At 46.2% G+C, this 12,619-nt stretch overlaps 1 protein-coding gene across 1 annotated transcript in view; it reads left to right on the top strand.

The window, feature by feature from the left end:
- Nucleotides 1–5,221: 5,221 nt before the first annotated feature.
- LOC111149732 (solute carrier family 1 member 2) overlaps nucleotides 5,222–12,619 on the top strand; it is a 48,749-nt gene continuing 41,351 nt past the window's right edge. Inside the window, exons 1-3 of the mRNA XM_022506975.1 lie at nucleotides 5,222–5,357; nucleotides 7,135–7,287; nucleotides 9,304–9,554. Coding sequence (XP_022362683.1) covers nucleotides 5,228–5,357; nucleotides 7,135–7,287; nucleotides 9,304–9,554 — 534 coding nt within the window. The 5' untranslated portion in view covers nucleotides 5,222–5,227. The remainder of the gene's footprint in view (nucleotides 5,358–7,134; nucleotides 7,288–9,303; nucleotides 9,555–12,619) is intronic.

The raw sequence follows: 12,619 nt of genomic DNA on the forward strand, positions 1-12,619 counted from the left end.
TCCCCCGTGCTATTTCTAACACAACCAGGTAGAGGCAGGCCTGGAGTTAGAACCCAGATCAGCTGACTACCTGTTTTATTTTGTCCACAGGTCCAATCCTGTCACAGTTTGGGAAAACTATAAGCCATGTTCTTTAGCCAGACCTCTGGATGTCCAGGAGAAGGCCGTAGAAAAGGAATATTGTTTGTGAAGTGGTTCACCAACAGGTCCTTTCTAGAAAGTGTTTTTGGGATCTGAGAAATGGACATAGAAGCCCAAAGATGTACAGAAGAAGGGACTGAGGGAGATTTGGGGGTTGTAAACCTTGAGTTTCATTCATGGGGTCTTTAAGGACACAGTGGCTGTCAGAGAAAGAGAGGGAGAGAGTCTGACTTCTTGGTCAGTGAGCATCCTTGACCTGTTCCAGCAGTTCTTACAGGACCTAGTGAGGGCGGCGGGACTGGCAGGCTGGCAACGCCCCCACTGTCTTAGAGTTCCAGTCCCTTTTACAGCAAAGATGGTATTCTTTAGGGAGCCGGGGAAATCCTGGACCTGGGGTGATCACAGCTGTAATCACCACATTGTGGTGTTCCATGCTTTGAGCTGCCGGCCGCAGCACGCCAACAGCTTGAGGAAAAGCCCCTCAGTAGGCTCTATTTCTCTTCTTGAGGCTCTGACCTAGGATTCCCCCAATAGAGCAGTTCCTGGGTGTTGTCCCCTCAGGCTCTCGGCCCTGGGCAGCAGAGGGCTGCGTGGTGATGCCCCTTGGAGGCTCTCAGAGCCTCTAGGCCAAAACACGTCCATTGCTTTGGGATTCCCTGGGAATGTTCTGCTGCCATCTCACCGGGCCAGTGGAGGAGAAAGAAAGAGTTTGGTGCCAGATATGGCAACACAGAAGGGTGCAGGCAGGAACTCTGAATCTGACCCCACATCTAATGAGCCTATTCTTAGAGGCTCTTGACAGAGCACGGGAAATCAAACGCTAATGAAAAGCAGGTTCCGAGAAGAGCTTGAAACTCAGCACCAGCCCGATTACATGTTCCCTTTCGGGCCACGGAGGGAGTCTTGAGTGATGAGCTGAGCGCGCTGGCAAGCCAGCTTTCGGGGATCTGGATGGGGCAGCGATGGCAGCGTGAACAGCCGTCGACCTCATTTGGTGGAGAAGTTTAGGCTGAAGGAAATTACAGGCTCTTTCTTCCGGTTTTCAGTTATCCAAACGGCTGTCCCATCACGTGGCCATGCTTTGTGGGGCTGTGGGAGCGATCCAGCAGATGTTGGTTTACAGAAACGTCCAATGTTAAGGAATTGTCTTGCTAACTCTTCCATCCCAAAGGCCCTCAAGGAGAACTTGAAGTGGTCAGCGGTGTTGGCCAGCATCAGGCTGGATGGATTTGGGCCAACCAAGGCACATCTGGGCTTTTCAATTCCTTCTTGCTTGGTTTGGGGTGTACCCCCAAAGCTGTAGGAAGGGAGGATTGATAAGGGGCTAAGAATACACACTTGAGATAACTTCCTGTGCTTATCCAGCATGTAGATGTCCAGAGTTGTATCTGGTGGGAGCTTCAGGCTCAAGTTTGGATAGACAGGTTTCCAAAGCATCTATCGTCCGCTTTTCTTTTGTTCTAATGTCTCCTTGTCACAGAAGCCTTCCCTGGGCCCCCGAGGCAGAATCGCCCTGATCATATCTCCACTTGAAATATGTGTGTTCATTTAGCTGGTCTTCCACTAAAATGCGCACTCTGCAAGAGTGAGGGATTTGCCCTCTCTGTTTATCGTGGTATCTTTAGCACCTTGAACAGCATGGGGTCTGTCATATGTGTCCAGTGGAATTCCGGGCATAAATGCAAGCCTGGAAGGAGGCTTGCTAAAGCCGGCTGCTACCAGTCTGTCCATGAAAGGGCCTCGTTCCCAGGAGAAAGCAAGGTGCCCTTTGTCATTGCTTTCTAATTCCTCATTTCTCCAAGCAAATGTTCATCACGGACTTGGAGCCAGGCATGAAAGATCACAGCCCTGCTCTCCCGGGGCTCGCAGACTGGTGGCAGATGAAGACGTTGGCATTAAATCCTTTCTTTAAGATACAGCTCTGGCATCAGCCCTCCGGGGAGCCTTTCTTGAACATTCTTGTCCCACAATGCAAGGTTGGGTGCCATTTTTCCCATAGCACAGTAAGCCCTGCAGAGCTTGACTGTGACCTACAAGTGAAGCAGACAAGTACTATACAAAGGGCTTTCTGTTTCCCCTCACGAGCTCAAGAGCAAGGATTGCCCCTTACTCTTTCCTGAGCAGAGCGGCTGACATACAGAATACTCAGTAAGTGGGAGGTATCCTTGCGATTGCCGCTGTGACTATGTGCTTTCAGGAACCAGCATTCAGATAGCCGTGTACGTGGATAACCTCATTTAAGATATTCTGAAGCTGTATAAGGCTTGGAAACAGCTCTGTACTGTTCTATAGTATGATATAATGCTGTTTTCTCTAATATTTGCTGTTTCGTGCTCTCCTCGTGTTCTGGGGATGCAGTGATCATTTAGGCTGGTGTGGAATCTTTACCAGGAGTTCTTAGGTGACTTCGGGTTCCTAGATGCAGGCTGGGATCCTGAAGTAATTTACAAATCATTCTCTACGTGCAGATGTCACGGACTCCTATGAGCCTGGAGCATTTGTTTCATTTCAAGTGTGGGGAGGGCGGGGCTGAGGACGTCATGGGAATCCTCTCAGTAAATACATGTGGGTTCATGGCATTTTGGCGCTGCTCCTTTGATGTGGCTGGTTTTTGACTCAGGGTTGCAGGGACATTTGTCACAGCCTGAGAATCAGACCAAGGATCATGCGCCACAGGCCCCCAAGCCGACTGCTGGACTGAGTGCATGTGTTAAACCAGTATCTGTCTGTTTCCACTACAACATGGCTGTGTCGATGCCTGATACTTTTGTTATATCCTATGGAATTTGCCAGAACGTTTGGTGTAAATACTTATTAGTCTCACTTAAATACCAACTATGTGCCCGAGTCTAACATCAGTGGCAAAATGGCTTCAGTTGAAGCAGAAGGCTGGGGAATACAGTCTCCAGGGGATGCCGCGCATTGCCAAAGGCTGGCTGACGGATCCCTTCTCTAATTCTGAAACACACATGGCCCCCCTTCTTTTTTGGCTATTTCTTGATTTAGAGCTTCAGATGACTGGCTAGAGACGTGTTTAAAAATATCAAAAGATCCCAATGGAAACATCGAAACGTGGTCTATCCGTGTTAAAAAAGATCGTTTTGATCATTTTCCTCTGCTGTGTCGTCCAAAGAGCCTTCCTGTCTGTTTCGCTTAGTGATTAGAGGAAGTGCTATTTGTTGCTTGCTGACCAGATTGGCCCTCATCTGCTTGCTGTGAGCCGTTCTGTCCTACTTTCTGAGAGATCGTTAGTGCACACATGTCAGCTAGTCGAGGTTGGCCCCAAACGAACCAGATGAGCCACTATGGGGAGACCAAGATGCTTATATTTTGGACTAAGAGTTTCAGTTGGGTACTCTAACCAGACCAGGAAACATCATTCCTAATTTCAAAGTATTTTGGTAGCAAGTATATTAAGCAGCCTGTTATAAAAAATTAAGTAGATGTGCTTGTGTCCTTGGTCTTCAATCTGAGACTCTGGGAGCTAAGCTCAGCATCTTGCTGGGATGGAGGTGCAAATAAGTAGGTCCTTTGAGTTACGTGTCACCCTTGTCATGAACTTGATGAAGACTGTGTGTGTCCATGCTCCCTGCATGAAGGGACCACAGACGCCGGTGCTATGGCAGGCCCCTAACATACATTGTAATGTTCATTTCCACAAGCGAGGCATCAAGGCCTTCTTTCTACACACCACACAGCTTGCAAGCGATGGAGGCACGATTTGAATCCCACGTTCCCTGTTTACAAAACCCACGCTATTTCTATTACAACCAGTGATTCTAAACCACAGGTTTGCAGATTGATAATGGTCCCCAAAGAAAGCTTTTCCAGTCTGTGGTGAGAACGTCGGGATAAGGCTTACACCCTCCCATCTTGGAAGGTGTTGCCATTTAGTCGGAGACTGTGACCCATCTTTCTAGGTGTTAAAGATGGCTAAAAAATTTGTAATCACATGATGGTGATTGGAAATGGCAGCTGACAAAAGTGTCTTAAGTTGTCAAAGTAAAAAAAAAAAAAAAAAAAAAGGCCTTTCTATGTCAAACTCCAAGCTTAAATTTGAAATCTTATTGGCCTGGCAAATGGCAAAGCTGGAAAAAGAGGTAGGGTGCTTACTACCCCATCAAGGGTTCCATTGCAGACCCTCACCGTGGTTTGGGTTCACATGGGGTTTATCTGGAAAAGGGCTGGGCTGCCTTGAAGGATGAAGGGATCATGTGCTTCTTAAAGCCATCCTTCTTGGACGCTATGTAGCATGATGCGGGCAGCTTAGCGCAGCCCTGCTTGGCCTACCCACACTGATGACTTTGGCATGACCAGGATGGGGAAGACTTGAGCTCAGAGGCATTTTAATGTGGCAAGATTTAGGTCATGACTCCTCTGACCTCAGATCTGATTCAGATCATTCAACATCACCTCTTTGCCATTGATCCAAGAATGGAAGAGCTCAGGTTTTGGAGGCAGTCATATCTGGGTTTATATCTCCATTTCTTATAAACTGTGACCCTGAGGAAGTTACTTTCTGGAAAACAGGGCAGAGATTCTTGCCTCTCAGAGTTACTGTGGTGGGCAACTCTTAGACAAAATCCTTACCACTGCTTGTGGTATGTCTTTTTAAAAAATATTTTATTTTTTTAATTGAGACAGACGGTGGGCGGGGGGGAAGAGGAGGGACAGAAGGAGTGGGAGAAGCAGACTACCCACTGAGCAGGGAGTGGGCCGCAGGGTTTGATGCCAGGACCCTGAGATCATGATATGAGCCAAAGGCAGACGCTTAACCTACTGAGCCTCCCGGGAGCCCCCTGCTGGTATGCCTTTTGTTTACCATGATGATCCAAGATGGTAGGGATAGATGTGCCCGGCAAGTGGGTGTTCAGTGTGTCCTGGTGTCCTGCTTACAGGCCAACTGTAATTCAGAGTACCCTGAGTTGCTCTGGTTTTTATTTTCCTACCCCTGGTTCCAGATACCCCGCTGTGTCTGGGGGGAAGGCCTGTTTCACCTGCTATTGCCCGAGCGCCTCTGACTGTATCTGGGTGGCACCCAGTGAGCTCTCACCACTCCTTGTGCTTCCATTGCAGTGCCAACAACATGCCCAAGCAGGTGGAAGTCCGAATGCACGACAACCATCTCAGCTCGGAGGAGCCCAAGCAGCGACACCTCGGCCTACGTCTGTGTGACAAGCTGGGGAAGAATCTCCTGCTCACGCTGACCGTGTTTGGTAGGTGACGGGGGCCTTCCCTCCTCCCTGTCTCTCTCCTGGCTCTGGGTGGAAGCTGGGTCGCACAGCCAGCCCTGCTGCAGGATGAAAGCCTCATGCCTTCCCTAAGGCCTCCTTTGCCCAGGCACAGCTGCCTTGATGGCATAATGGTCCCCTCACCTGCCCCAGCCATGCATTTTTCTTCCTTGGGATTCTAGTGGTCCTTACAACTTCCCATGAGTACATTAACACACAGATTCCCAGCCCTGCACATGGAGACTTTGGGCCATCTGCCGTGAGGTCTTGGAATCTGTGTCTTAACAGACCTTCTAGGTTATTCCTAAGCAGATGGTCGGCAGAGCACATTTAGAGGAATACCTGCCTGAAGATAAAGGCAGCTGGTGCTGAAAACCCCATGAAGGGGGCTCCTGAGGTCTAGCCTATAAACACCCCATTACCTTAGATTAGTCTAGCATGTTAGTGAATGAGGTCAGGCTGGAAGAGGATTCTCCTCCAAATTCTGATTCCTCTGCCTCAGACCTCGCCTGGGCTGTGGTTGTCCTTTGGTGTGACTGTTGACACAACCTTCATCTTGGGTTTTCAACCAGGGTTTGTTGAAAAGCAGGCAAGTTGCCCGGTCTTGAAATGACAACCACACCATTTCCTCTCTTCATCCCACCTTGTTCTTCAGCTCTCTCCTAGGCTACACACAGAAGCAATGAACAACTCCTCATCTCCAACCCTTTCCCCACTCAGCAACCTGGCTTCTCCTCCTCTGAGTCTATCATCCTGGACATCAGTGGACCTGGGTCAGAACTGCAGGCTTGCCACAGTTCAGTTCACTTAATGAAAGAAGACAGAAGTGTGGTAGGGGTTTCCAAAGCTTACCTTCCACATAAAGAGATTTCACTCCTCGTAGGTCATCAAGAAGTATGTTTTCCTCCTGCAAAAGTAAAAAAAAAAGATCAGGCTTTTGACCACAGTGCTCCCTGCACACCCCTGGAGTTAACACCCCAGTTCATGGACCTAGGAACTACCCCCTCCCTCTCAGCTAGTTGTGCTATGTCTGACCTGATTTGTGGTTTCTACAAGATCTTTGATATCGGCTGCCTGTTTGCAGATACCTGGTTTGTCTTGTGGAATCCCCGAGTATGCAAAGTGAAAGGCTCCCACCAGCAACTCTGCCCACATTGTTTCTTCCCAAATTATACACTTTGAGAGACGCCCCCTAATCTCCCATAAAAGTCTCCCACAAAGGCGAGTCTAGAGATTATGTAAAAGAACATAGAAGTCAAGGACAAAACTTCTTAAGGATGAACCAAGGGGAAATCTTTGGGAGCCAAAGAAAGTAGAAGGAGAAAGGGAACTCACAACCAGCTTGGTAGATCAAACGTTCCTTTTATCTGGTATGCAGTTAGAATACATGAAGCGCCATGCCACTGGCCAGGCTGAGGCTGGGAGAAGGGGAAGCAGTATCTGGCAGTATGTGAGGGATTATTTCTGCTGCTGATCTCTGAGGATACAAATGAACAGTATCCTCAAAGAAGTTAGTCAAGTCAAGGAGAGAAGGACCTCCTAGACCCTCCCAGTGCTGCTTGTCAGAATAGACAGAGGTACACAATATTCTCTCCCTAGTCATTAAAATCAACTTGACTTATATAATGGTATTTTCGTAACGTGTTATTCATCATCCAATAACAGAGAGGTATGAGAAAGGTCAATGTGACTGAATCCCTAGAGCTATTCATTTGACTCAGGCAAAACATGAACTCAGATATTCCCCCCTTCTCCCTTCTAGGTGTCATCCTGGGGGCAGTGTGTGGAGGCCTTCTTCGCTTGGCATCTCCTCTCCACCCTGATGTGGTCATGTTAATAGCCTTTCCAGGGGATATACTCATGAGGATGTTAAAAATGCTTATCCTGCCTCTCATCATCTCCAGCTTAATCACAGGTAAGACCATCTCTCTGGTGCCTGGCCACAGGGAATCACACCCATGCTCTGGCTTGTTGATGGACCATTGAATCTCAGTTTGGTGGAATGAATAATTGGGATGATCTGTGTCATTTTATTTCAGAGCCTTGGTTTTCCTGTCTCTCAAAAGGAGATTTTCGATCCTAAAAAAAAAAAAAAGTTTTCCATCTATTGGTCAGTCTGACCATTTCTCTGTCTAACAATAAAAGATGAAAGGGAAACAGCCATGTTAAAAGTGATGATAAACAAACAATAGAGGTTTTAATTTTGAATGTATACTTTTTTAATTTTCCAAATTAAACTTGGCTCAGATATTGATAAATAAAAGTAACAAATAGGAAAGGAAATTTTCTCTTAACTGTTTAACTGGGTATAGAGGGAAGTGGGTATTAAAAATAAAATAAAGATTAGATATGAAACCCTTTGAGGTTTTTGAGAAAAGCACCCTTAATGTATAGGTCATGTTTGTTTGTTTTGGGCTGAAAGAATTGTTTTATTTGAAAGAATTTGTTTGCTTCTATGGGCTTATACTGGCAGTTTTTTCCTTACCAAATATTGCTTGAATAGGGTATAAATTCATGGAGTTTAGAGACTGAGCTTGGAGTTAAGGATGAAAGCTAAGTTTTTTTGTTTTGTTTTTTTTTTTAAAGATTTTATTTATTTGACAGAGAGAGAGAGATCATGAGTAGCCAGAGAGGCAGGCAGAGAGAGAGAGGGGGAAGCAGGCTCCCTGCTGAGCAGAGAGCCCAATGCGGGGCTCAATCCCAAGACCCTGAGATCATGACCTGAGCTGGAGGCAGAGGCTTAACCCACTGAGCCACCCAGGCACCCCCAAAGCTAGGCTTTGATTGCTATTTGGGTGCCATCTGGGTGACCTTGAGAAAGCTGTCCCTCTGGACTCTCCACCTTATGAGGAAAGTGAGACCTGGAAACACCGAGAGATTCAGATGCTAAGCCTGTTTTTCCAGAGTCTCTGGTTGACCAGTGAGCCCGGTGAATGCAAGGTCTCATTATTCAGCCCAGACTGAGTGACACTGTACTGTCCTCTTAAGGCTTCTTTGCAAACCAGAGAAAATGTTCTCCGTGCCCATTTAACCGAACATAGATAGGGCAAGCTGGCCAGGAAAATGAGCATCTGTTGGCCAGAATCCGACTTTTGGTTGTAAGGAGAAGTGGCTCAAATGCGGGTCAGCTCAATTCAGGAAAGTTCATACCAATGACTTCCTCCCCCACAGCTAGGGCTACAATCTCTCTTGTCTAGTAAAAGCAGAAACTGAAACCAGGAAGTAGAAAACTAGAAGAAACAACTGGGAAAAAACCCAGTGAAGGTAGGAGTTTTTGTGACTTGGCTTGGAATTTCCTCCAGCAATCACAGGACCTCCCACAGTATAGACAAAGTCCCATCTTTGTGTTCTCTAATCCCTGCACTAGGTTGGAAGATGTAGGTCTCCACCTACATTTTGTGCTTCACCTTGAAGGAATAAGGGCTGTGCTAGATCACTAGGCTAGACTCTTGATATCAATCACCAGGCCTACCAGCTTTTCATTTTTTTTTTTAAAGTGAGGACATTAATAACAACAATGAAGTAAAAACCAGCAGGTACTAGCACCGTCACTTCATAAAGAAAAGATGTCTTAATACCAAATAAATGGGAAGGACATCATCTCGGAATTAAAAATGGAATATATTCAACTTTAACTCACTATTGCAGACTGACGAAAAGTAGTTACCGGTCAGTTTATAAACTCTGAACGAGAGAGATCAGGTTTATAAACTTGGAAGAAGAGATCGTCAACTCTCCACAGTTCTCTAGAACCTCAAAAATGTCCTTGGCGGATCAAACTGTAAACTGTAGGATTGGAATCTTCAGTAGCAGCAGCCGTAATCAACCACGAATGCATCTGAGTAATACAGAGCAGTGTTACGGGGATGCAGAGATGGGCAGTTAACAGAGACATCACAGGAGTCCTCTTTCCAATGTCTTTTCAATGCAGGGTTGTCGGGCCTGGATGCTAAAGCCAGTGGGCGCCTGGGGACGAGAGCCATGGTGTATTACATGTCCACAACCATCATTGCTGCGGTGCTGGGGGTCATCCTGGTCTTGGCGATCCACCCAGGAAATCCCAAACTCAAGAAGCAGCTGGGGCCAGGGAAGAAGAATGATGAAGTGTCCAGCCTGGATGCCTTCCTGGACCTTATTCGCAATCTCTTTCCTGAAAACCTGGTCCAGGCCTGTTTTCAACAGGTAACCCAACATTCCAATGCTATATGCCCCTTCAGCCTCCTAAGTGAGCAAGATTGTAACTTGGAGAGTGTTTCAGTGAACCAGCTCTGGGGAGTCATTTCCTTATATTTAATTACCTCTCTCTCTAGAGCTTGTTTGAGATGATTTGCAGCAGGATTTTGGGATTAAAGTTATGTTTATTTATTTATTTAGTTTTTGTTTTGTTTTGTTTTGTTATTAACCTTCTTTTTTTTTTTTTTTTTCCAGCTCACTTAACATCTCTTTGCTCTGGGATTCCCCTTTCTTACCTTTTTTTTTTTCCCCCTGTTACCTCTTTCCTTGTTTGTAGTTCCCCTCTGCATGTTGTCCAAAGACACATTTAAAAAAAATTATTTATTTATATGACAGACAGAGATCACAAGTAGGCAGAGAGGCGGGCAGAGTGTTGGGGGGAAGCAGGCTCCCTGCTGAGCAGAGAGCCCGATGCAGGGCTCGATCCCAGGACCCTGAGACCATGACCTGAGCCAAAGGCAGAGGCTTTAACCCACTGAGCCACCCAGGCACCCCTCAAAGACGCATTTTTATCACTTTTGCTCACAACACTCTAGAATGCCGAGTGGGTCTCAGTGTTGGTAGTATAGCAAAACTGCAAGGGGTAGATTTAAAAAATACACATGACCTACAGAGTCAGAATCTCTAGTGTGGGCCCAGGGAATGGGTATTTTTCAAATTGTGGAAGTAATACACGAGGGTTGTAAAAAGTTTAAACAGTCTAGACGCACGTAAGGAGTCAAGTCCTCACTTCTGGTCCTTAGAACTAGTTATGCTGGGAATTTTGTTTCCTCCTGAATATATAGTATGATGTGTGCAACATCTTTTTTTTTTTTTTAAGATTTATTTATTGTAGAGCAAGAGAGAGCAGGAGAGAGTGAGAGAGCGTGTGCGAGCACAGGGAGGGCAGAGGGGGAGAGAGACACCAGCAGACTCTGTGCTGAGCTCGAAGTCCAACATGCGAATGGATCTTACAACCCCGAGATCATGACCTGAGCCCAGACAAGGGTCAGATACTCAACTGCATATATGCATAATCTTAAAAAAAAAAAAAATCCACCCGAGGGAACTGCATTACCCATGCCGCATTACACTTGCTTTTTATTTAACGAGGTTTAGCATTATCTCTCTCTCTCTTTTCATGACTGTGTAGTATATCTAAAAAATAAATTCTTGGGCACTTATGTCTTGCCAAAGAGTTTCATATTTCAGATTTGCTGGATGTTGCAAAATGGCTCTACAAAAGTTTGTACTAATGTCTATTCCCACCAAGTGCATACAGGAAGATCAATTTTTTAAAGCATTATGATTCTTAAAAAATGGATGATTCTGCTGAGCGGAGCCACTGTGAGAGCCGCCAAGGCCCCACTCACCAGTCTGTTGTCTAGCCCCAAGGTCAGGTTAGGTTAGAATATACTCCAGTTCCCAGTAACCGAGGGAGCAAGTCAACTAGAACCAAAGACCCTCCTTCAGTCATTTCCGGGAAAGTGCAGAAAAATGAACTCAACAAAGAGGCAGCCTGGAGGAATAGTTTGCCTTCCCAGCTGCCCCGAAAATACTGTTGCCAATCACTGGGGAGCCCAAATGACTCTGGGTTAGGATGTGTTCTCTGATTTCTGATGCCAGTCTGCTGGCACCATAGCATGGCACTATGTTAAAGAAACGCATTTCCCGGATAAAGAAGATGTGTATAGGGGCGCCTGGGTAGCTCAGTTGGTTAAGCGTCTGCCTTCGGCTCAGGTCATGATCCCAGGGTTCTGGGATCAAGTCCAGCATCGGACTTCCTGCTCGATGGGGAGTCTCCTTCTCTCTCTCCCACAGCCCTGCTTGTGCTCTTTTGCTCACTTGCTCTCTCTCTCTGATAAATAAATAAATAAAATTAAAAAGAAAAGAAGATATGTGTATATATACACAATGGAATATTACTCAGCCTTCAAAAAGAATGAGATGTTGCCATTTGTAACAACATGAATGGACCTGGAGGGTATGATGCTAAGGGAAATCAATCAGAGAAAGACAAATACCATATGATTTCACTTATAGGTGCAATCTAAAAAACAAGACAAACAAATAAACAAACAAGCAAAAAGCAGAAGCAGACTTATAAATACAGAGAACAAACCGATGGTTGGTAGAGGGAAGGGGATGGACAACATGGGCCGAGGGGAGACAGATACATAGGCTTCCAGTTAATGGACTGAGCAAGTCACAGGGATGAAGGGCACAGTGGAGGGAATAGAGTCAGTGCTACTGTAGTAGAGTTGTGTGGTGATGGAGGGCAGCTGCCCTTGGGGTGAGCATGGTCTAACGGACCGACTTGTCTGGTCACTATGTTGTATACCTGAAACTAAAGTAATCTTGTTGTCAGCTCTACTCCAGTAAAAAACAAAAATAAAATAAAATTTAAGAAAACAATAAAAAGCAAAACCAAAAGTTTCCATTAAAAAAAAAATACTGATTGGTTAAAGCCTCTGCCTTCGGCTCAGGTCATGGTCCCAGGGTCCTGGGATAGAGCTCCTCTCTGCTCAGCAGGGAGCCTGCTTCCTCCTCTCTCTCTGCCTGCCTCTCTGCCTACTTGTGATCTCTGTCTGTCACATAAATAAATAAAATCTATAAATAATAAATAAATAAATAAATAAATAAATAAATAATGATGATGACTAAAGTAAAAGAAATCATTTCAGCCCAGGAGGTTGGCTGGGAAGGGAAGAGCAGCAGCAGAGGAAGGGTGCTTTCTGGCACTCCCTCTGTAGAGTGGACTTGGACCTCTGCCAGCCCACTTAGAAAGATGCATTCTCCTGCTTTGGAGAGCGAGATGTAAGCGGGTGCCCCGTCTGTTGTTAACATTCTGAAAAGAGCACTGTGGAAGTGTTGCTGTGGAACTGGGGAGGTAGGGATCGGGGCTTCCTTCTTGGGCCCTGTCGTGTCCATGTTCCATACAAGGACACCCCCTTTGGTGCCCTCGACAGGGGAGTATTGAAGTAGGCATGCCCCTGGAGCTGTTGCTCTGGGCTGCGGTGAGCCGTGCTCGCACT

Source organism: Enhydra lutris, unplaced genomic scaffold (genome assembly GCF_002288905.1).
Source record: "Enhydra lutris kenyoni isolate GAN:26980312 unplaced genomic scaffold, ASM228890v2 scaffoldscaffold22, whole genome shotgun sequence".
NCBI classification, from domain to species: domain Eukaryota; kingdom Metazoa; phylum Chordata; class Mammalia; order Carnivora; family Mustelidae; genus Enhydra; species Enhydra lutris.